At 34.4% G+C, this 24700-nt stretch overlaps 4 protein-coding genes and 1 long non-coding RNA gene across 8 annotated transcripts; 4 read left to right on the forward strand and 1 right to left on the reverse strand.

Moving 5' to 3' along the window:
* The first annotated feature begins 822 nt into the window (after positions 1-822).
* LOC115700764 (benzyl alcohol O-benzoyltransferase) lies at positions 823-2736 on the forward strand. Its single transcript, XM_030628404.2, has one exon. The coding sequence runs from the start codon at positions 1220-1222 to the stop codon at positions 2588-2590; it is 1371 nt and encodes a 456-aa protein (XP_030484264.2). The 5' UTR covers positions 823-1219; the 3' UTR covers positions 2591-2736.
* Positions 2737-5740: 3004 nt separating this feature from the next.
* On the forward strand, positions 5741-8471 carry LOC115699024 (uncharacterized). 2 transcript variants are annotated; one of them, XR_004008282.2, is made up of 2 exons: positions 5741-7148; positions 8143-8471. It is a non-coding gene; the product is annotated as an uncharacterized LOC115699024 (long non-coding RNA). The 2 variants fall into 2 exon arrangements; XR_004008281.2 differs by having other exon boundaries at positions 8149-8471.
* Positions 8472-11403: 2932 nt separating this feature from the next.
* On the forward strand, positions 11404-13462 carry LOC115699115 (2-alkenal reductase (NADP(+)-dependent)). Its single transcript, XM_030626356.2, has 4 exons — positions 11404-11869; positions 11975-12337; positions 12418-12500; positions 12865-13462. Exons 1-4 carry the CDS (start codon positions 11645-11647, stop codon positions 13241-13243), a joined length of 1050 nt encoding a protein of 349 aa, XP_030482216.1. The 5' UTR covers positions 11404-11644; the 3' UTR covers positions 13244-13462.
* LOC115699114 (beta-hexosaminidase 3) lies at positions 13390-16542 on the reverse strand. Its single transcript, XM_030626354.2, has 12 exons — positions 15771-16542; positions 15657-15692; positions 15457-15568; positions 15314-15384; positions 15034-15230; positions 14846-14946; positions 14714-14773; positions 14585-14618; positions 14408-14506; positions 14235-14294; positions 13886-14136; positions 13390-13773 (listed from the first exon to the last, which is right to left on the reverse strand). The coding sequence occupies exons 1-12, from the start codon at positions 16209-16211 to the stop codon at positions 13607-13609; spliced, it is 1629 nt and encodes a 542-aa protein (XP_030482214.1). The 5' UTR covers positions 16212-16542; the 3' UTR covers positions 13390-13606.
* Positions 16543-18188: 1646 nt separating this feature from the next.
* Positions 18189-24595, forward strand: LOC115700441 (type II inositol polyphosphate 5-phosphatase 15). Of its 3 annotated transcripts, none has more exons than XM_061103094.1 (11): positions 18189-19108; positions 19191-19443; positions 19658-20450; positions 20773-20897; positions 21355-21439; positions 21653-21818; positions 21921-21961; positions 22070-22337; positions 22495-22618; positions 23164-23524; positions 23928-24595. In XM_061103094.1, the coding sequence occupies exons 1-11, from the start codon at positions 18313-18315 to the stop codon at positions 24300-24302; spliced, it is 3387 nt and encodes a 1128-aa protein (XP_060959077.1). In that variant the 5' UTR covers positions 18189-18312; the 3' UTR covers positions 24303-24595. The 3 variants fall into 3 exon arrangements, with proteins under 3 accessions (XP_060959077.1, XP_060959076.1, XP_060959078.1); XM_061103095.1 differs by having other exon boundaries at positions 18191-19108; positions 19194-19443; XM_061103093.1 differs by having other exon boundaries at positions 21653-21961.
* The last annotated feature ends 105 nt before the right edge of the window (positions 24596-24700 follow it).

Below are 24700 nucleotides of genomic sequence, written 5' to 3' on the forward strand. Positions count from 1 at the left end.
TCCAATGTCCATCCAATCATATTTAATAGTTATAATTTTATATATTTAATTATTTTATTTAATATTTTATATATTATTTTATTATCTATGTTAGATTATTAGGTTCTAAATTATGTTTTTTCATATATATATATATATTTTTAATAAAATTAGTCTAAATAGTGGTTAAAATGGATTAGATTCATCCATGGGATCTATTGGATGGATCCAATCCAATCTAATAAAAAACTAGTTAAAGCATCCAATGGATGGAACCGATCCAATCCAATACATCCATTGGATCGGATCGGATCGGATGACTCAATTCAATTGGATTGGATCGGATGAAAAAATCTAATATCCAATAAATAATTGGATTGGATTGGATGGGTCCAAATCCATTGGATGTGATCCAATGAACACCCCTAGTATGTGGTATTGATTGCTCTCATATTTCTTTAATATTTATGCTATTTATATATTGTGTTTCATGTGTAGTTTATTGGTTAAGTTGTAATCCTTCTTTTTCATCTATATTTTCTATTTTATGTGTATATATTATTTAGTGTTGTAACATTATTTAATTTGTGATTTTGTTCTTATTTGTCATTGAATTGTAATTTTATTAGTTTGATATTTCTATAAGAGCACGATAATTTTCGGAGAGTGTAAAGTGTGAAGGTGGTGGCTATGGCTAATATAGAAAAAGACTTGAATTTGAATGGTTGACTTGACTCAAAGGGTGTGTGAGTCGTCTCCACTAGTGCTTGGAAACAACACCTTATTCCCGATCTTATCAATGGATATATATTAATACAATATAATCCATCCTAAGACCATAATGGAGGATTTTTATTGGACGTCTTGTCACATCGTAAGAGCAGTGTTGTTTAATATAAATAATTTTTTTTTTTATTGTGGCTCTAATCCAAATTGGAGCAGCCACACCATAGCCAAGAAATTTACCAGAAAGGAACTTTCTTTAAGTTGATTCAACTTCATCAGTAATCATATCGCTATCACTCTCCTCTTTCCACTTCCACTAACAAAAAGCAAAACCAATAATATAATGTTAATGTCTGCCACTATAACTATTATATAATTATTATGCAATCTCTTCTCTTCTCTGCTCTTCTCACTTCTTCTATATATATATATATATACATATACATAATTTAAGAGTACTAATTAATTAAGTTGTATTTGAATTTGTTACCTATCCAATATCAAATAATTATAGATGGCCTTAGTGTTCAAGGTCCGAAGGTCAGAACCCCAACTGGTGGCTCCGGCTAAGCCAACACCCAAAGAGCTCAAACTACTTTCTGACATAGACGACCAAGAAGGTCTTCGCTTTCATATTCCTGTTATACAATTTTACAAGTACGATCCATCCATGAAGGGAATAGACCCCGCCAAAGTCATCACACAAGCACTCGCTAAAACCCTCATCTTTTACTATCCTTTTGCTGGCAGGCTCAGGGAGCTACCCGGAACACAACGTAAGCTTGCAGTGGACTGCACCGCCGAGGGGGTCCTCTTCGTCGAAGCCGATGCAGATGTCACCTTGAAGGACTTTGGGGATGCTCTTCAACCCCCCTTTCCTTGCTTGGAAGATCTTATTTTCGATGTTCCTGGCTCCGCTGGTGTCCTTAACTCTCCCTTGATTCTTATCCAAGTCACTCGCCTTGCTTGTGGCGGCTTCATATTCGCTCTCCGTTTGAACCACACCATGAGCGACGCTGCAGGTTTGGTTCAATTCATGACCGCGTTAGGGGAGATAGCGCGGGGCGCTGACTCCCCTTCTATTCCGCCGGTGTGGCAGAGGGAGCTCCTGAATGCCAGGAACCCACCTCGTGTCACTTGCGAACACCGCGAGTATGACCAAGTAGCTGACACCAAGGGTACCATCATACCCTTGGATGACATGGCTCACCGCTCTTTTTTTTTCGGACCCACCGAGGTGACGGCGCTAAGGAAGTTAGTTCCTCCTCAGTTCCACAAGGCTTCCACCTTCGAGTTGCTGACTGCATGCTTGTGGAAATGCCGCACAGCAGCTTTGAAGATGGACGCAGAGGAAGAGGTGCGCATAATCTGCATAGTGAACGCGCGGTCAAGGTTTAACCCTCCTCTACCTCGGGGGTACTACGGTAACGGGTTTGCGTTCCCTGTAGCGGTGACTACAGCGGGGAAGCTTTGCAAGAATCCAATTGGGTATGCATTGGAGCTTGTGAAGAGGGCGAAGGATGCGGTGACGGATGAGTATATGAGGTCTGTGGCAGATCTGATGGTGAGCAAGGGACGACCTCACTTCACTGTGGTGAGGTCGTACCTTGTGTCAGACTTGACACATGCAGGGTTTGGGGATGTGGACGTGGGGTGGGGGAAGGCTGTGTACGGTGGGGCTGCCAAGGGTGGTGTTGGGGCTGTTCCAGGGGTTGCCAGTTTCTACATTCCTTTCAAGAACATGGTGAGGGGTGAGCAAGGGATTGTGGTCCCTCTTTGTTTGCCTGCCCAGGCCATGGACACCTTTGTCACTGAGTTGGATTCCCTCTTGAAACCTAAAGCCCCACTCATCAACACTACTCACCTCATTCCTTCATCTCTATGAGTACTGTTATTTACTACTCTTTGTGTGTGTCGTCATGATTAATAGTCTTTTAAATTTAATTAAGTGGCACAATAATTAGTGAATCAAAGGCATACAAATTCTAATAATATATATGGCTTAACTTATTAAGCATTTTATTTTGAAAATTATATTTCTCAATTAAAATATATATATATGGAATATTTCTCAATGTGTATTACTCATTGATGGTACTAAACAAATATAACTATAAATATTAGTTTTAAAAATATTAAACCATTAGATTTTAATCCGATAACCAATAATAAAAAAGAAATTTAAATTTTTATACTTTATTTAACTATTTAATTTAAAAAAATATATCAAAAAATACTTGTTTTTATATTATATCAAAAATATTTTTATATGAAAAATATTTAAGTCAAACTCAACTATTTTTATTATTTTTTTATTATATTTTTTTATTTTTATTATTTGTTTTCAGCTGATGAAACAACCCCACCATGTATAATAGTAAAAATAAGAAATTTTTCTAATTAAATTAAAAAATTAATCATGAAAACTCAATTTTTTCTAATATTACTCATTAATGGGTAATATTCATTAAAAATGCACCTATATATATTTTCTTTCTTTTAGCCTAAAAGGATATGGTTGCATGATTTGGGTCTTTACCGTTTACAACTTGTGGGCTACTAAATAAAACATTTTCTTTTGGTATGAGAACTTTGTTATCAGTTAGGTATGGATGTACATGTCCTATTATGTATCATTAATACATATCTTTACCAATGCTAATATGATCATTTAATGCCTAATAACACCCTAAACAAGTAGTAAGTTAGAGTATTTCCAACCATACTCTTTAGCTAAAATAAAGAGTGAAACTTAAAAAATGAGCTCCGACCATATAAAAACTGACTCTATATAACAGAAAATTAATAAATAGAGAGGTCTTTATTTTTTTGCTAATATTTTTTAATATATTTTAATTAAAAGTATTATTACTTTTTTTATTATTTTATAAAGTTAAATTATATTTGACAAATGTAAATTATAAATATTAAAGTAATCAAATATGAACTAAAGTATTATTACTTTTTTTCGGCTTTCGATTCCGTCAATTTCGGTTCCAATGATATTCTGTAAGTTAGTTTGAACAGTTTTTTCGGTATTTTAAATTTTATGCTCAGTCTTAGTTTTTCACAAGTATTGTTCTTTTGCATTTTTCTTTTCTCATTTTATTGTTTTTCTTTTTCTTTTAAATAATTGTCGTTGTCAGACCAATTCAAAGTGTAGTCTATATAATATTGAATGGAAGACCAAAAGAAAAACAAAGGCTAGGTTGTTGGCAACAACACTTTTTATGTAAATAGTTCTCTAATTAATGACATCATAAAAGTTGTATTAAATAATTTGATATATACTAAAAAAACATAACTGCTACATTCTTATAAATAGCAGGATAACTCGACCCTTTCACTCCTTGTCGATCAGATCAGACACTCCTTTTCCAATTTCCCTGATGTTTCCCTTCTGCACTTACCGCGTCAGTTCAACACAACTGCTCACTTTCTTGCGAGGGGGGATATTAGGTTGCGAGGGGATGCCATTGAGGATTCGGTTTAGTCTCCTCTGTTTGCTGCTCTCTTTGATTTGTATTGATCCTCTTTGCAGCTTATTTTATTGTCAAAAAAAAAACAATGTACAAAGGACGACCAAATTTCTAATTTAGAAAAATTTTGCGAAATTGTATCCTCGTTTATAATCTCCTAAAAAATATATACTCGTAGAGTATATAGAATTAACTGAAAATCACGTAAAAATTTCTGTCTTTTTCTTTATTATCAAGTATTTAAATTCGATGCATTTGTTTAACAATATTATATTCAAAGTATTAATTATCAAGTCCTGATTAATCTTAACGAATTTTTAAGTTAACAATAGAATATATGTTTTTTATTTATTGTAGTTTTGTTTCCTAAAAAAATCCATTCTCATATTCCTATAAGATATGCTTATAAAATATATTTTAAATTTTAAGATAAAATTTAAAAAAATTTAAGAGTAATTTTCTAATTTTTTTATATTAAAGTGTACTTATAATTTTATAAGGTACAAATAAAACTATTAACATTCAATCTCAATTGAACAAATTTAATATATTGAATAGATGTCAAAATTACTTTCTTTTATAAATAAAACTGGATACGAAAATTTGAACTAAAATGAAGATTTAGAAAAGAAATAATGGAGGAAAGATCATCATGTCATATGGACTTTATTCATTGCCAAGTCAATGATATTTAAATTCAAATACACTCATACTCATACATATGTTCTCTATCTGAATACATATTGTTTCATTAAAAATGCATCTAAACAAAAAAAAAAAATTACAGTAATATCTTGAGAAACATATTGTTTTTAGAAAAAAAAAAAGGACACATTAAACAACAATTTTTTTGACAGTAGCCGGTAGAAACACAATTGTAACTTGTAAGCAGTATCATATTCAAAAAGTAAACGCTGCTACATTATAATATATTTTGTCCTATTTGAGGAATCTAAAACCTCATTTGCAAATGAGAGACTTCATAAGAAGCCTTTATCTAAATAGTTGTCTAATTAATGATACCATAAAAATTGTATTAAATAATTTAATATATGCTAAAAATTAAGTTGATTCAATCAAATACATTTAACAATAAAGAATAACTTTTTTTTTTTGAAGATAAAGAATAACATTATTAATTACAATAATATTACTATTATTTATTTATTTATTTATTTTTGTTTAAGTCATCAATAATTTAAGTAAAAATTGTGTTTGGATCGGTGCATGTGTGAGTGTGAACTGTGACGGTAGTGGCTAATATAGAAAAATAGGGATGGCAAAACGGGTTTCGACACGGCACACGAACACGAATACGACACGAATTTTACGGGTTAGGATCGGGAAAATTAGATGCGAGTCGAAAATGGGTCGACACGACCCGCTTAACACGAATGTGACACGTTTGACACAATTTTTTTAAATATAATAAAATAAAAAATCAATAATAATAGTATAATTATATAAAAATATATATTTAGTGATTCAATGTTAAGTTAAAAAATTTTAAATTTAATTTTCTTTAATATGAAATTAAAAATATTTTATTTTTTTTTTAATTTTTATTATATATATAACAAACTATATATACATAAATGTATATAAGTTTTTTAATGGAGCTTAAATTTATTAATTTTCTCTATAATTTTAGTTTTAATAATATCAAAACGGGTCATAGTGGGTCGACACGAACACGACACGATTTTTTACGGGTCGGGTTAGAGTTGAGATAATTAGACATGAGTCAAAAAATGGGTCGACACGCTTGACACGAAATATAAAGTGGGTCACATAAAATATGACACGAACACGACACGATGACACGTTTTGCCACCCCTATAAAAAAAAGACTTGAATTTGACTAATGGGGTTAGGCTGAGTTGTCTCCACTAGTGCTTGAAAACAACACCTTATTTTATTCCCTATCTTATTAATTAATTGATATATATTATATAACTAAACAAGTACTTTCCGTGAGTCAATTCTCCCAATATAATAGAATCCATCCTAAGAGCATAATGGAGGTTTTTTATTGGACGTATTGTCACATATACTCTATGTGATTTAATTTTAAGAGGAAAATTTGAATATCTATGCATTAATTGAGGGATAATTTTTTCTCAAATTGAATACATATGAAAACTGAAAATATGTGACAATTTTACCTAAAACCCAATACTACCCCTCTCATAACTCAACCCCATCTCTCTCTCTTTCTCATCTCTCTCTTCGTCTATCTCTCTCTCTCTCTCTCTCTCTCTCTCTCTCTCTCTCTCACAACCGACCGCATCACAACTTCCAATCCCCCTCACCACCACCCAAAGCGCCGGCCTCTCACCACCGCCCAAAACGCCGGCTCCTCACCACCGTCCACAACACCGTAAACAACATCGACACACAAAGACTACTGGAGAAGAAGAAGGTCCGATGCCGCGCACAAAGACCAATTTTTTTTTGGATTTTTATGGTCGGGTCCGATGGGCCCAACAATTAAAAGGCCCAAATATATAGGGACCTTTTATCCCGATTATTTTGTAAAAATCGGGATAAAAAGTCCCACTTAAAATGCTAAGTGGCAAGTGCATAAAAATAGCATTTCAAACATTGTTTTTTGTCCGTTTTCTAAACAAGACACTTGTTCTAAATTTTTATTTAAGGCTCCAAATGTAACAGTGTTTATCTAATTTTTTATTTTTTCAAGTGTAAAAAGTGGAATAAAAAGTCTCTTTTGTTGTAGTGATTTATTGCGAATTTTCTCAAAGGGTTATGCTTCCCTTCAAAATTGATCAACTGGATCTTGAAGTATTTGTGCAGTACCTCTTACACTCTTATATTAAATGGTAGACTTTATGGTGCTTTCAAAGATGAGAAGGGGTTGTGACAAAAAGATCCAATATCTCCTCTATTATACGAGGGTGCTCACTCATGCATCTCTTTCTAAAGGCTTTGGTTACCATCCTTTCTGTAAGTTTTTGCCGCTAATAAATCTTTGCTTTGTAGATGATTTAGTTATTTTTTGCAAAGGTAATATTTATGCCTACAACATTATACATGAGGATTTCTCCAACTTTTGTGAGGTGACGGGGTTAGCTATTAACACCTCAAAATATCTCATTTGTTTTGGAGGTGTTGATTTGGATTATAAAAAACGCCTTTTATAAATCTCAAAGATGGATGAGAGTTCTTTACCTTTGAAATATTTTGGGGTCAATCTTCATCCTACCAAGTGGAAGGCTTTAGAGTGTGGGGGTATTCTAGATAAGATCCAAAAAAAGATGCATGGTTGGGCCAACCGTCCTCTTTCCTTTGCAAATAGGGCTCAATTAACTCACTCTATCTTATTGGAAATTCGTAACTACTAGATGAGTATTTTTATACAATCGCAAAAAGTTACTACTGCTATTGATAAACTTTGCAAAGATTTTTTGTGGAGTAGCTCGGGTAATCGCCATAAGCTTCACTTTACCTCTTAGGAGCAAGTTTGCTTACCCAAACATTACGGTGAGGTTAGTTTTAGAGAGGGGAAGAAGTGAAATTTAGCTCTTATAGAAAGCATATTTAGACTATTTCTACTAAACAAGACAACCTTTGGGATTATTGGGTTAATGAAATTTATATGAAGAACAGAGATTTTTTGGAATTTTGTTCCTAACACTGATGCGTAGGGAGTTGGTACTTCTCAAAATTGATCCAAATAAGAGAGAAAATTGATAAACATGCTTTGTTGGCAACATGTAGTTCATTGGAGATTTAAGGTGAAACTGAAACATTTCAACCTTTCTCTTATTAATAGAGATATTCAAAACACAAATTTATTTTGTGGCAAGCTTTGAACAATCATTTTCTAACTTGAGATCTTCTTGATAAAATTCTCAATGTGAGTTCTATAATCTGTTTGATTTGTGATCTTGAGATTAAATCTCACTTACATATGTTCTTCGTCTTCTGTTATTCTAAGAATTAGATCTAGGAGGTGTCTAAGTGGTTCAACCAATATGCTTGGCCTTCTAATCTTTTTGACTGGCATAACAAGTCCAACTTGCAGCAAAGAGGTTTGATTACCTTTGTGTTTGATGCTGTTGTAGCTGCACTTGTGTACCACATTTGATGTAATCGAAATATGCGTGTCATTGATGAAGTTTGTAGCTCAATCAAGATGATTAGTGACCAAGAGCAGAGTTTGAAAGCTAGAGCTTTGTTTTGTAAAGGTAAAAAGCTTACGAAAAGAGAAAAATATGTTCTAGATGTAATCGACAATTTCTAAGTTATTTGGTTACTGCTTAAGCATGTGTATTGTCAGTGGTTGTTTGAATAAAATGTTTCTTCCTTTGCTAAAAAAAAGAAAGAAAAAAGAAAGAAAAAATCACTTTCCATATACTAATGTCAATGTTAAAAAGAAAAAAACTATAAAAGTGTGATATAGTGGCAGAAGAAAAAAGAAGAGAAAGAAATCTACAAGAAGAATTTGCACTTAATATGACTTTTAATTTTTTTCTTACTTAAATATGACAGTTTTAAAGTTTAGTCATTGTTTATGACATTTTTTTTTTATTTTAAACTATTTTATGGTATTTGTTATGCCATGTATATGTAAATTTAATTTTTAGATAAATTGCTCACCAAAGATCTTTTATCAAGAAATTGGTTTTTTTATCAATAAATTGATTTCTTCATCCAGAAAATAATTTTCATTAAAAAATTAGTTTCTTCACCAGAAAACTAGTTTTAATTATATAGAAGTAAAATTAATACACGAGTTTTTAATTTTTTTTACCCATCCGGTGACGATCGGTCAGAGCAACTCACCAAAGATCTTTCATCAAGAAATTAGTTTATTTATTCAAAAAACTAATTTATTTTTCAAGAAACTAAAAATTGGTTTTGATTATATAGAAGTAAAATTTACGTACAAAATTTAAATTTTTTTATAGTACTTCTTTTTATTTAGGATGATTTATTTTATATTTTTAAGTTTTTTTAAAAACGCCATATTTAGTGCAATTAAGATTGTATGCCATATCAAAATTTTACTTTTTTTTTCCATATTTTTTTTAAATAGCCCAATATGAAAACAATAACCAACTCGGATCTGAAACTGAAAGTGCTTGTATTATAGCTCATAGGGTAGAAATGGGCTCTAGATGGGCTTTTTATTCATGATCTAATTAGAAGCCCAAATGTTTGAAGTTTGATTACAAGCCCGATATAACAAAAAGGATATTATACTTAATATGGGATTTTAAAAGTTTTTATGATAAATATGGCACATTTAAATTTGACCAATTTATATAGTATTTTTTTGTTTTTAGGTATTTTTATGGTATTTTGATATGATATATATATATATGTAATTAGGTTTTCAAATCCTATATTTAATGTTTTTATTTGTTTAGGAAGTTTTATTTGTCATTGATGCCGGAAAGTCACTAGAGTTTGCTGTCGGTGCCGGAAAAGTCGCTAGAGTAGCGGTCGGTGCCGGGAAAGTCACGCAGAGTTGCTACCAGCGTCGGAAAATTCGTCAGAAATGGTATTGTCGCCGGAAAAATCACTGAAAAAATCACCAAGAAACCGGTTTCTAAGGGTTTAGGGTTTAGCCAATTTTGACGACTTTTCTGACATTAGCAGCTACTCCGACGACTTTTCCGACACCGATAGCAAACTTTGGAAAAGTCATCAGAATTGGCATAGTCGTCGGAAAATTTACCAAGAAACTGGTTTCTGGTTTCTTGATGAAGAAACCAGTTTTTTGGTGATTTTTTCATTGATTTCTCTGACGACAATGGCAATTCTGACGATTTTTCTGGCGTTGCTAGCAACTCTGACGACTAATACACCGACAGCTACTCCGGTGACTTTTTCAGTACCTACAGTAAATTCTGGGAAATTCGTCGGAATTGGCATTGTAGATGATTTAGTAACCGAAAAAAAATCACCAAGAAACTGGTTTTTTTTCTTCATCAAGAAACCAATTTCTTGATGAAGAAACCAGTTTCTTGGTAATTTTTTTAGTATTTTTTTCTCTATTTGGTTGATTGATGAATCTAGTTTTACTTATTTTTAGTGTATATCATTTTTGTTTTGTTTTCATAATCTTTATTATTGTTGTGTAATAAAATTAGTTCCTTGATGAAGAAACCACTTTTTTGGTGAAGAAACCGGTTTCTTAATGAAAAAACTACTTTCTTGGTGATTTTTCTAGTGATTTTGCTGGCGACAATACCAAATCTAACAACTTTTTTGACGACGGCAATAACTCCAGCAATTTTTCCGACACCGGCAACTGGCGACTTTTCCGGCACCGATATCAAACTCCAGAATAGTCATCGGACTTGACATAGACGGCCAAGAAAAATCACCAGAAAATTACCAGAAAAATCACCAAGAAACCTGTTTCTTCATCAAGAAACTAGTTTCTTGGTGATTTTTCCAGCAACAATGCTAATTCTGACAACTTATTCGGTGTCGACAGCAATTCCGACGACTTTTCCAGCACCGGTGGCTACTCCGACGACTTTTTCGGTGCCAACAGTAAACTCCGGTGACTTTTCCGGCACGAGTGACAACTTCGGCGATCACTATATTTCTATTTGTTTTATTTTTTTAAAAAATAAATATGAAGAGAATTTTAATATTTTTATGGTAATTTAATTAAGTTTTTATTTTTTAAGAATTTTAAAGTCAGATTTCTTTTTAATGTTTTATATGGTAAAAAAAACCATATTTTTAGTTTGATTGGTTAGATAATGTTATATTTAGTGACATTTACTTTTTATGCCATATTTATCATAACCTTAATAGTTTTTCCCATATTTTTGAAAATAGCCCAAAATAGTTGCACTAAAATTTCTAGAGAAAATTACACTCTATACCTTTTTTATATTGTTTTTTTTTTTTAAAAAAAAAGTATACCATTTTTAACTCTTTTTTTTAAATATTGCACCAATTTTGCCCCTGTCACTTCAAGATACTCTCCATGTGACTCTCTTATGTCAGAGTATTTTGGGTACAATACATATAAAAAGAGGTATATATATTTCAATTAAATATAAAACTAGATGTAAATTTAATTAATTGATAAATAAAAATGGTATTTTTCAACTTACCCCAAAATTCTACACTTAATAATAAGAGCATTGTGCTCGGGACTCCTGCCTCCTATATTTTTATCAGAAAGTGTTGCTATAGTATATAAATATTAAGTAGAATAATGTTGCAATGTGAGAAATGTGGATGGAAATTGGAAAGTAACTAAGTAGGTAGGATTTGTAAACAAAATGGTGCCACGTCACGTTTCATTGTGTTTGAGTGTGAGTGTGTGTGTAACAGTGTTAAATAACTGTTAGTAATAGTAGAACTGTTAGGTAAGTGGAAGAAGAAATGGGTATTTAATATGAGTTACGTCTTAGACTAGAAAAACACAAACAATATTGAAATCCATTCTCTCTTCTGTGTTACTCAAAATGGCAATGTCAATAGAGAACAAACAAGTGTTGCTGAAAGGCTACGTAGACACAATTCCAAAGGAATCAGACATGGAACTCAACACAACTCACCTCAATTACCTTCCAAATCCAAATAAACATATTCTTCTCCTAAAGAATCTCTATCTCTCTTGTGACCCTTACATGAGAGGTCGTATGAGAGATTTTCATGACTCCTATCTACCCCCATTTCTTCCTGCCCAGGTATATATATATATATATATATATATATATATCTTATATATTATCCTTCTCCTTAATTTCTTAACGTAATAATAACTTATTGTATTGTAATATATTTATATACAGCCGCTTGAAGGTTTTGGTGTGTCCCAAGTTGTGAAATCTGATCACCCAGATTTCAAAGCTGGTGATTATGTGAGTGGGATGACTGGATGGGAGCAATACACACTAACCTCTTCACCCCAGCAAGCCCAACAACTTAGGAAAATTGATGATGATCATCAAAATCAAATTCCTCTTTCATACCATTTGGGACTTCTTGGAATGCCGGGTTTTACTGCTTACGTAGGATTGTTTGAGGTGTGTTGCCCCAAGAAAGGAGAGTTTGTTTTTGTTTCTGCAGCTTCAGGTGCTGTTGGTCAGCTTGTTGGTCAGCTTGCTAAGTTACATGGTTGCTATGTTGTTGGAAGTGTTGGTTCAAGCCACAAAGTAATTACTTTAACCAACAACTACTATACCCATACATACATACATACATTCATACATATTTATTAACTATAATAATGTAGGTTGATTTATTGAAGAATAAGCTTGGCTTTGATGATGCTTTTAACTACAAGGATGAGCCTAACTTGGTTGCAGCTTTGAAGAGGTTACTCACTCTTTCCCTTTTCTCCTTTATTTTTTTGAAGAGCATTGCTATTGGACACCTAAGTGTTGCTATTGATTAACAATATTGTACCAATAACGATATAACAATTAAGAGGGGCCACTTGTACCTTTTAGCATTTATCTTTTTTCAATCTTGGTACCATGAAATTGACCACTTATAATCTGATTGGTTGGTCCAGCTGGTGATGGTGACCATAAAGTTAATTAGGTTAATTAGGTAGGTAAGGGGGACCAATACTCATGTTCATGAACAACCTTAGTATAGTGAGACAGATATAGCATTATTTGAGTTAAAACATGTTGATGTTAGAGTTAGCTTAGTTTAATTGTTATGGATGGAGCAGGTACTTCCCAGAAGGCATTGACATCTACTTTGACAATGTGGGAAAAGAGATGCTTGATGCAGCACTTGGGAACATGAGAGTTTTCGGTAGGGTTGCCGCCTGTGGAATGGTGTCCCTCAACAGTCTCTCTGATCCTCAAACAATGCACAACTTGTTCAATGTCATACCCAAGCGTATCAAGATACAAGGATTCCTACAAAGCGATTACTTGGATTCATTCCCTCGTTTCTTTGAACATGTTTCCACTTACTATAAGCAAGGAAAGATTGTGTACATTGAAGACATGAGTGAAGGCTTGGAAAGTGCACCATCTGCTCTTGTTGGCTTATTTTCTGGCAAGAATATTGGCAAGCAGGTCGTTCGTGTAATCCACCCATGACTTGACTCCTATGAGTGTTCACTCTTTGCATCAAAGGGGCCTGAGAGCTCCAATAGCTTGTAATTGGCTTTTCAATTTTTGTTTGATTTGGCTACTGCTTTATTATTCTACAGCAAGGATCTTATCATACTTACATTCCATTTATCTATCTGGTGCAAACAGAGGCCTTTCAATTTATTCACTGTTATATTATAAAAGAGATGCTTTCTCTGTTCCTAATTGCTATGCACAAGTAAAAAGAGATGGTTTTTATAATGTTGTGTCCCAGCCACAAAGCAAAACTCATCTAATGGGAAAATATTTATACTCACATTAGTAACATGACATCAAATGAATGTGAATGTTATAAATATAAAGATGATTTTACTGGTGGTAGCAAGAACCAGGTTCCTCAGGAGCAACCCTACCTGGTCCAGCTAATGGAGCAGCTGCAATCCCTCTTTCATTCAGCAAACATCTGAAGTGTGCAAGCCTTCCAGTAACCTCCCTCGGATCCTTTGCCAGCTTATCATAAGGCGTCCATAACCGCTCTTCATCACATCACATGACATTTCAAAGCAGGAAAAACCATGAGTGAAAATGCCCCCTCATCATAATCAATGATGGAAATTCATTAATGCATTGCAATGTAAGCTTACATACCTGCAGCAGCAGCAGCTCTGGGCCATATGGTTTGTTGAATATCCGAGGCATCAATGTGTTCTCCCCACATACATACCTCACCACCCATAACTAGTTTTTGTTGGTTGGGGTCTCTGATATTTGCGAGCGGTTCGTTTGAATAGAAATCTTGCCATAGAGCATCCAAATGATCCAAGTACCACTTGTCCTGGTTGCTCACAATGCACCTTAGCCCAGCTGCAACTGCCTTCTCTGCAACACCACCTCCAAGCCTGCTCACCCTCACAATATTATAATCATTATTACCCTCTCAACAAAAATACTCTATACCAAATCCCATGTAAATATAAGGTCTATTCAATTTGCATACCAGTTGTGTACCACAGTCTTTGGGCTCAATTTTTTGCCAAAGTTATTAAATGTCTCTTCCCTGTAAAAATTTTCAAACAAGGGGATGATGTAGAGATTCTTAAGTAACAATTTCATATATAATAGTTAGATTAAATTAGATTGGAGATATATAAAAGCAAGCATATACTGTACCAGTTAACAATTTCGTATCCATGAGATAGTGCTATACTTTGTGCTCTCAATACAAAGTACTGATAAGCTCCATATCCATTCATACCATGCCTTCTTAACCTGCACACAAGATTATTAAATAACTGGATATCTCTTAATTAAGGATATATGTTTCTTCTTAAGATAAAAGTTAATTACCATTTTCTTATATGAGGAGTGGTTGTCCAGCAACCTGAAACACAACATTATTGTTATTATTATTCTTTTCTGAAAAAAGAAAACTGAAATAATAACAAGCATATATAGATTATTAGTTAGTGTAGTTACTTGTGTTAACTTCATCACCTCCCAAGTGTACAAATTTAAATTTAAAGACCTTCTTGAAGTCTGGAACAAGTGAAAGTGAATTAGCACACACAGCAAGAATATATTAGATGAGAGTATGAGTATGATAAATACCTGAAAGAATTCCATCAATTAGCTTGAAGGTGAAGTCATTGCTAACATCAAGGGGCTCCTGACAGTCCTTAGATGGCCATAGAGATGGGTACCCATTTCCCCTAAAAAAATGAAAACTCTCATTACGTTATATGGTTAGATAGATTGATTGATTGATTGATTTAGTAAAGTTTAGAATTACATTGTACCATGACTTAGCATGTCCTGGAACATCAATTTCAGCCATTACGTGAATGCCTTGTCTTTGAGCATAGCTGACAATTTGTGTGGCATCTGCTATGCTATATCTTTCTGCATTAGAATAAGCACCATTCCACAGTTTGGGATACGAAGGTATCTCCAAAGGAAAAGACTGTGTGTCCACAATGTGCCAATGCAACACATTCTAATTCACCATATCAAATCAAATCAAATCAAATCAGTTAATAAAATCAAAATGACATCAAATCAAAATTACATATTACATACCAGCTTTGCATAGGCCATGGAATCAATGACACTCTTTATCACCGGCAGAGGCAGATAATGTCGAGATGTATCTGATGAATAATAAACTTTAGATTTACATATCTTTATAGAGTAAAGTGAGAATGAGTGAGTGAGTGAGTTACCAATCAAGAGGCCTCTATAAGAGAATCTGGGTTCATCAATAATGGTCCAGGGAACTCTGTTGACTTCCACTGTTTTGGTTATATAATTAAAACGGCATAGTTGGCTGAAGGTCTGCTCTGCAATAATAGTCCATATTCTCAAGTCTTAAGTGATCTCATGAATGAATCAATGAGTATGTATACAACAGATATAACATAACCTGTAGTCCGTGTAAAGCACCGTAGATGGTGTTTGCCTGAATAAGAAGAAAAAAGGAAAAAGAAAAATGAATATGAATATGAATGAGATTAATGTTAATTAGTTAATTAATTACCTTAAGATATGCATAAAGAGGTTTGTTGGAAATGGAAGTGGAGTGTGGATGAGGAATGGATAGGTTGTAAGACTCGTCGACTCCGTATTGAAGGTTGTCATGGGTGGATGAGAGGACGACGTTTAAGCCATGAAGAAGGTAATATTGGGAATTAAGAGTAGAAAGAGAAGAAGATGGGAGATTGATGAGATTGATGAGGTTGTGGAAAGCATCCTTGAGAATGGAGGAGGAGTCTTTATATTGGGTAATGAGGTGGAAATGAGAGGCAACCAACAGAGTTGTAGTGGATGTGGAGTTGAACTTCACATCCTTAGGCATTGGCCATAACTTAATCATCATTTCCTTTTCCTTTTCCTTTTCCTTTTCCTTTTCAAGAGAATGACAAGGTTGGATGACCAATCCCATTACCAGCAAAACCACCATCACATTCATTTTCACCATCAATTACTTTCTGCTTCTTCCTCTTCTTCTGTTATGTTTCATTGAACAATAAGAAGAAGGAGTTTGGTAACATTAAAAATAGAAAAAAGGTTAATTAAAGAGTGGGTGTGGGTGTGGGTGGTTCACTTCACTTGTCTTCTTGGTCTTTTCTTTTCTTTCGTTTTTTGTTTGTTTCTTCTTTTCTCTTCACTTTATGTTTGTCCTGTGATCACGTGAACCAATATATTTAATTATATATATGTATATGTAAGAAGTCCTCCTAAAGTAAGGTGCTTTGATCACTCACTTCTCCATTATGACCATTAAATCATAATCTTCTTCTTACTCTTTCTTTGTTTCTTTTCTATATACCAACGAATCTTTTGTTTTCATTTTCTTTATCTATTTACTATATTATTATTATTATTATTATTATTATTATTATTATTATTATTGTATAAACCAACTCAACTCAACTATCTACCCACCAAAACCCAACCCAACCCAACCACCTAATCAAACACAAAACATTCAACATGTGTCTCTGTCTCTCTCCCTAATCCTATACGTTACGGACGTAGTCTATTTTATTTGACTCTAAATATATAATGATCTCTAATAATTTTCTCAAAAATAATTGACACAACCTAAACCTAAACTAATAATAATACAAAAACTTTTTCATTTGTTATTTGACTGCCTGCATCTCACAACTATAAAAGAAAAGCCAACCAACTTATTACTATAATATATTATATAATAGAGCAATAAACTCAAAGTCAAGAATAATATTAATACAACAACAACAACAACAACAACAACAACAACAAAGCCAACCATTTACCAAAATAGAATAACACACATCCTAAATTCAGTTAATTTGTTTTTGTAAGATATGTAAGAGCACCCAATAACTTTTTTCCATACTTTCTCTATTTCACATCAAACAACAATCCATTTCTTTCTCTATTTTTTATATCTTCTCCTTATATATCATTTAAATAATATATTTAAAATATATAATTCATAGAGAATATATAATTTAAATATCTTTACATATCGAGAAACATTTAAAGAAATAAAGAAAGAGTTTATATCATTATTTACTTCTTTGTGTGGAGAATCTCTATTTTAAAAGTGCTATTGGAACTTTGGAAGTGCTCTGAAAATTAAGACATCAAGCCAAAAGAAAAAAACCACAATACAAATATTAGAAAATATAGTCATAGATCTAAACGTGAAGGAGACCACCCCAATATATCCTCCATTTTTTTAATCTTTTAATGTTCTATAATTAATTGATTAATGGTATAATGTTTTTATAGAATTAATTATATTGAGATGTGAATGTTATGATCAAAATATAATCTATTTCCATGTGCATAATCATATAACATCAACAAATGCTCCAAATCAGGAAAATAGATTTGAGTATAATAATGTTATGGATGAATAATAGAGAAGATTATAATTATATATGTAATCAAAATTATTCATCAATTAATAATGGACAAAATCTACAAAAGATGAATTGTATTTAAATAAGTTTGTATTTGATAAATGTAAATGGAGACTAGTGGAGGGAGCTAACTTTCATCTACCATTAATTAGTCCAATTAATCATATATATATATATATATGGTATAGTATGGGTATGGAATGGATATGAGGGTATGGGTGTTTACTAAAATCCAAAGAGAAGAAGGAAAAGTTCAAGTTGACGTGGCACACTCTCTCTTCTATACCCTTTCTTCTTTTCTTTTCTATTCCAATTACCAACAAAACAAACTCACTAGTACTCTCCACGTTGCCTTTCTAATCTTCAACTTTACGTTTTCTTTTGCTCAAATATTATTATTTTATATATTACAAAACAAATAATATACGAAGCAAATGTAAAGTCATAAAAGTTGATTTGTTAATTTTGGAAAATTTGTGATGTAATATTGTAATGTAAACTTATATTTATTTTTGAAAAAACTTAATATTATAAAATTTATTATTGCAAAAAAGATTATACGTTATTCTCAAAAATAAAAAATTATTTATATGTCCAGAGGCACTGGCACTGTAGTAAAAGCCTCTATTGATTTGGCTAGATTTTCTCCTTCACCCGAAAAATATGGACATCGATCCAAACGACGACGTTTTCGGTCTCTTCACCACCACCACCACCCCCAACACCGCCTCAGTCTCAGCCTCAGCCTCTGCCTCTGCTGACTCTCAGCCTCAGTCCAACTTTCGGTCTTACTCCGCTCCTTCCACCAACCCCGACAACCGCTTCTTCCTCGACTCATCCGACGAAGAAGAAAACCATGCCGATTCCCTCGAGTCTGCCTCCAAGCGCCTCAATTACATGCTCCAATTCCTAGACCGAAAGCTCCATTCTCATCATTCCAATATTATTTCCGATTCGCCCACTCCTCCAACTCAAAATCAAACTCAAACTCAAACTCAAAACCACTCTCCTCCGCTCCCTGAGTTCGTTGCCAACGGCGGAGCCTCTGGCATCTTCCGCCTTCCTCTTCGCGCCGCAGTACACCCCAACCGCCCTTTCAGCCTCGAACTCAGGCCTCACCCGCTTCGGGAAACTCAGATTGGCCGCTTCCTTCGCTCCATTGTTGCCACTCCCTCTCAACTGTGGGCAGCAACCGAGTGCGGCCTTCGCCTTTGGAAATTGAACAATCTCTACGCTTCCGGTGGTCCCGAGGATGCGCTGCCATTTCTGGAGTCCGTGGGTACTTCTCCCACTCTATGCTTGGTCGCCGATCAGGGGTCCCGGGTTGTCTGGAGCGGCCATAGGGACGGTAAGATTAGGTGTTGGAGAATGGACCAGAATCATCAGACCTATTTCAAGGAAAGCTTGTCGTGGCAGGCTCATAGAGGCCCCGTTCTCTCTCTCGTTATCACAGCTTATGGTAATTCATCTGGATCCCTAATTTTGTTTCTTTGCTTAATATGAAAATTGTGACCTTGATTTTGGTGTTCCTTCCATTCCAGGAGACCTGTGGTCGGGTTCAGAGGCTGGTGTTATTAAGATATGGCCTTGGGAAGCTATTGAAAGATCTTTGTCTTTAACTGTTGAAGAAAGGCCCATGGCAGCACTACTCGTGGAGAGGTCCTTCATTGACCCAAGGGGCCAACTTGCTGCAAATGGTTTTGTCAATGTCTTTAATTCCGATGTCAAGTACCTCTTGTCTGATAATTCCAGAGCCAAAGTCTGGACTGCCGGTTATTTATCCTTTGCATTATGGTACGCCTACATTCCTGCATCTCTATGAATGTCAGTTTCCTTTTTCATCAAATAAATGTCTGGGAAGTTCTTGACAAACAGGATTTATATTATGGGACTATGAATTTTATAGTACACACAAAGAATATGTTCCTGATGATTTTTGGATGAACACGATTAAAAAGCCAAACTTAGACACTGAATTTAATATAGTATACTAGTTTTTATGTTGCAGGGATGCACGTACTAGGGAGTTACTGAAAGTTTACAATACAGATGGTCAGCTTGAAAATCGAGTGGACATATCATCTGTGCAGGACATTTCTATAGACTTTGCCTCTGGGTCGAAGAAAGAGAAAACACAAAACTCCTTTGGGTTCTTTCAGCGCTCCCGCAATGCTATAATGGGCGCAGCAGATGCTGTTCGTCGTGTTGCAGCGAAGGGTGCCTTTGGAGATGACAATCGAAGAACAGAAGCAATGGCGATAGCTGTTGACGGTATGGTGTGGACAGGATGTACAAGTGGTTCGCTTGTGCAATGGGATGGAAATGGCAACCGCTTACAAGATTTTCTTTACCATTCCTCTCCGGTTCAGTGCCTTTGTACCTTTGGTATGCGATTATGGGTGGGTTATCTAAGTGGCACTGTTCAAGTATTGGACCTTGAGGGTAATCTGCTTGGAGGATGGGTGGCTCATAGCTGTCCTGTGATAAATATGACTGCTGGGGCAGGTTATATATTCACTTTGGCAAATCATGGCGGCATACGGGGATGGAGTGTCACATTACCTGGACCCCTTGACAATATAGTGCGTTCGGAGTTGACTGACAAAGAATTTTTATATACGAGGATTGAAAGTTTGAAAATATTGACCGGTACATGGAATGTTGGACAAGGAAGAGCATCTCGTGACTCACTCATATCATGGCTAGGTTCTGTCACCTCTGATGTCAGCATTGTTGTTGTTGGGTTGCAAGAAGTTGAGATGGGAGCTGGCTTTCTTGCCATGTCTGCAGCTAAAGAGACTGTAAGTTGTTGTATGTAAAAAAACAAATGTTATGAAACTTTGTTACTTTAATGCTTCCATCAAGCACCTCTTGCCCTTATAATTTAATATAAAAAATCACGAATAATTTGATTCCTGAATCTTGGGTAAAGAATATATATTTTGATTTTATGCAATTAAATTGAGAGGTGAATGCTCGACTAATCACGTGTTCTTTTTCATAGAATTAATTAAAGGAATAAAAATATGAAATTGTAACATGATTATATATTCTTTTTTGTATTTTTTGGTGAACAAATATATGTTTCTCTTTATAGTCAATTTTCTTGTTTCTTGATTGTAGGTGGGTCTTGAGGGGAGTTCTGTCGGGCAGTGGTGGCTGGATATGATTGGCAAAACATTGGATGAAGGATCAACATTTGAACGTGTTGGTTCTAGGCAGTTGGCAGGCTTGCTTATTGCTGCATGGTTGGTATTTTCTATCAAAAAATCTTCTGTAAATTGTTATTGTTATTATGTTTTTCAATGTCTCAGATGCAGACTTAATTTTGCGTCATGTCTCATTAACTCTGTAATGATCTTCAACTTCTTAATTACTGTATGTCTAGTGAACTGTGGTGAGTTTTAGTTAGTTTCTCTTTAACTGGATAAATGAAAAGATGAGACAAAGATCTAAAATCTGTTTTGGGTTAAAAAAAGAGAAAAAACAAAAGAAGCAAAATTGATTAGAGTTGTGAAACAATTAAGTGTGTGGATAAATGAAAAGATGAGAGAAAGAGAAAAAAAAATGCCAATAGAAACCTTATATTTAAGATTTTTTTTTGTTATCCTCTTTCAATGCTTTTGCATTTAGCCTACTTTATGTTTTTATGGTCTGTTTGCCTGTTAAGATTTTCATCAATGATTATTGAATTTCATCTTTTAGGGTAAGAATTGATATTAGAGCTTATGTTGGAGATGTTGATGCAGCAGCAGTTCCATGTGGTTTCGGGCGTGCTATCGGTAATAAGGTAGGATCTGTCTGTTCATTTGAATGAGATGATTGTGATACATATGTTGTTATAACATTTATTCATCTAAAGACTTGATGGTTTCCTAAAAGGTTGCTCTATCTATGGTTTCTGATTGGCTTATAGATCTATATATGTTCATGTATGCTGATGCATACACTCATCACTCAAATTACCTTTTGTCTAAATAGAAATTGATGACTCTTGTTTTAGGGAGCTGTTGGTTTGAGGATTAGAGTGTATGACCGAATAATGTGTTTTGTTAACTGTCACTTTGCTGCACATCTTGAAGCGGTTAATCGTCGCAATGCAGACTTTGATCATGTATACCGGACAATGTCCTTCAGTCGACCAACGAATCTCTTCAATGCTGCTTCTGGTACAATACTGTACCTATTCCTGTTTTGTTCACTTGCCTTCTCAATGTATTTATTTTGGCTTGTTTATAGATCTGGATTGCCATTGGTCCTTTCTGTTGCAGCTAGTGCTTCATCGGCTGCTCAGGTTCTTCGCAGTACAACTGTATGTATATCATCGCTGTAGTATGCTAAATCGGTCTGAGTTGTTATTATTATTATTTTTCAAAGTTAAATAGTTTCGGTTCATTTGATGAAGCATTGCTGTCTTCAGATTGGTGTTGCCTACTCTGCTGAAGGGATGCCTGAATTATCTGAGGCAGACATGGTCATATTTCTTGGTGATCTTAATTATCGATTAGATGGTATATCTTATGACGAAGCTAGAGATTTTGTGTCACAAAGATGTTTTGATTGGCTTAGAGAAAGAGATCAACTTCGAGCAGAAATGGAAGCTGGAAATGTCTTTCAAGGAATGCGTGAGGCAGTTATTAGGTTTCCTCCCACATACAAGTTTGAAAGACACCAAGTTGGTTTAGCAGGTAACTTTTTCTACGTGAGTTGTATTGTGTTTGAATCGAATTAAATGCCAATTGAACTGTTCGAAAGAGTGGGTAGGTCGGTTCCTGCTGTAGAGCTTTTCACTGAGGCTGATAAAAGGCTTCCTGAAATAATGGACTTGTTTGTGTATTTTTGTAGGGTATGATTCAGGTGAAAAGAAGCGAATCCCAGCTTGGTGTGATAGAATAATATACCGTGATAGCCGTTCATCCTCTGCCTCAGAATGCAGTTTGAAGTGCCCTGTAGTTTCCTCAATACTGCAGTAAGTGATTCGAATATGAAACATGATTTTTTTTTTCTCAATTACAAACAATAAAGTTTAAACACAAATGGTTTTTGTCTTTTTTTTTTTTCCAAAAAAAGGAAAAAAAGAAAGGGGTATGTTATCTTATAATTCTTTATTTGGGTCTAAGGGCATCCAGGGGCGCCTTAGATCCTCCTATATAATTTTTTTTTTCTGGTTTACGAGGATGCATTTCCTTATTCTGTATTTATTAGAATTGTCATTGTCAAGGACATATTTATTGGTTGCATGTACTTTTCTTAAAGGTCATCAGTTTTCATTCTGGCTAAGTCTCTAGCTGTTTAATTCACATTTAATCTGCTCACTTTTTGATTTTCAAACTTTAAATCATTACACATCACATATGAAGGGAGGGAATAATATAGTTGAGAAAAAAGAATGCTCAATAATTTTGTTAAAATCTCACGTGTACTGGACTAACACGTATGTCTTTTCTAGTCCTGTCTATGATACACTGACACCATGGTTTTATAATTAAATACCTGCCGTTGCCTGATTGATAGGTATGATGGTTGCATGGATGTGACCGACAGTGATCATAAGCCTGTCCGCTGCATATTTGCTGTTGATATCGCAAGAGTCGATGAATCAGTTAGGAGACAGGAACTTGGAGAGATTCTTGGAGCAAATAAGAAAGTCAAAGTTATGCTTGATAAACTGTGCAAGATCCCCGAAACGATCATCAGCACAAACAACATAATTCTTCAAAACAAGGACACATCCATCTTGCGTATTACCAATAAATGTGGAGAAAGAGATGCATTATTTGTAATACTTTGTGAAGGGCAGTCTACTGTTAGTGAGGATGGGCTTGCATCAGATCATTGTCCTAGAGGTTCCTTCGGCTTTCCCCGATGGCTTGAGGTATAGCTTGTTTTGATTTTAAAAAAGAACATTGGTTATATTTTTACAGGTTCTTATCTTATTTTGTTGGGAGGTCAACATAATGTCCATATTTGAAATTTCTTTCAAATCCATCCACACCACTGGGGCTGAGAAATATTTGTAAAAAAAGTTTAGAAAGGGGTAAATTTTTAATTTAACTAACATTAGAGAGGAAGAGATTGAGGATTTGTGTAATTTTTAATGCAATACTAAGATGGCCGATAGTAAATTACAACTTTCTTTCTGTTTATGCCTTGAACATAATAATACATATACATAAAATGTAAATGTTTTAAATTTGAAGCTGTAGTGTATATCACTACTGGAGGAATATGCTTGCCACAAATTTGCTAATATGTTATTTATTTTGCGTGGGATTCAGGTTATGCCTGCTACCGGCATTATCAAACCTGATCATATTGCAGAGGTCTCTGTTCACCATGAAGACTTCCAAACACAGGAAGAGTTCGTGGATGGCGTCCATCAGAACAGTTGGTGTGAAGATGCCAGAGACAAGGAAGTTATATTGGTGGTTAAGATTAGGGGGAGTTACACGACTGAGTCAAGAGATCACCAGGTTCGTGTGCGTCACTGCTTTTCATCACGAAAGCAACAAAACGGACACGAGACCGAATCCAAAAAACTCCAAGGAACAGTCCTCCACCGATCGGATTTGCAACATCTTAGTAGTTCCTATGACGTGGTCGACCACTTGAAAGACATGGTTGACAACCTACAAAGCATGCACAGTCCGTAAATGAATCTGACGAAGAACAGAAAGACCGGCTGGCCAAGTGCCATTTTTTAAGCATCTGATAAGCTTTAGTCGCCAGTTGCTTATGAAGCTAACTCTTTATTATTTGTTGAGTAAAATGTTCTCTCTTTTTTCCTTTTTCTCCCTTTCTATTCTAATCTCTTGGGCTGATTGATTTTCAGTATTAATTTAATTGTACAGGAAAGACAAAATTAGTAAAGCTTGCAGATGATATGATTGTTTGTACGTTTATAATCTATTGTGCTATCAATGAATGAAGATAGTTTGTTCTTGAATTTAACTTTTATTAAAAAAAGAAAATAAGGTTTAGGACTTCTGAAATTGATTTATTACATAATTGGGTATTAAAGAAGGTTATTACCTGCAAATTATTTTTAAAT

The sequence above is a fragment of the Cannabis sativa genome, chromosome 8, assembly GCF_029168945.1.
Source record: "Cannabis sativa cultivar Pink pepper isolate KNU-18-1 chromosome 8, ASM2916894v1, whole genome shotgun sequence".
NCBI classification, from domain to species: domain Eukaryota; kingdom Viridiplantae; phylum Streptophyta; class Magnoliopsida; order Rosales; family Cannabaceae; genus Cannabis; species Cannabis sativa.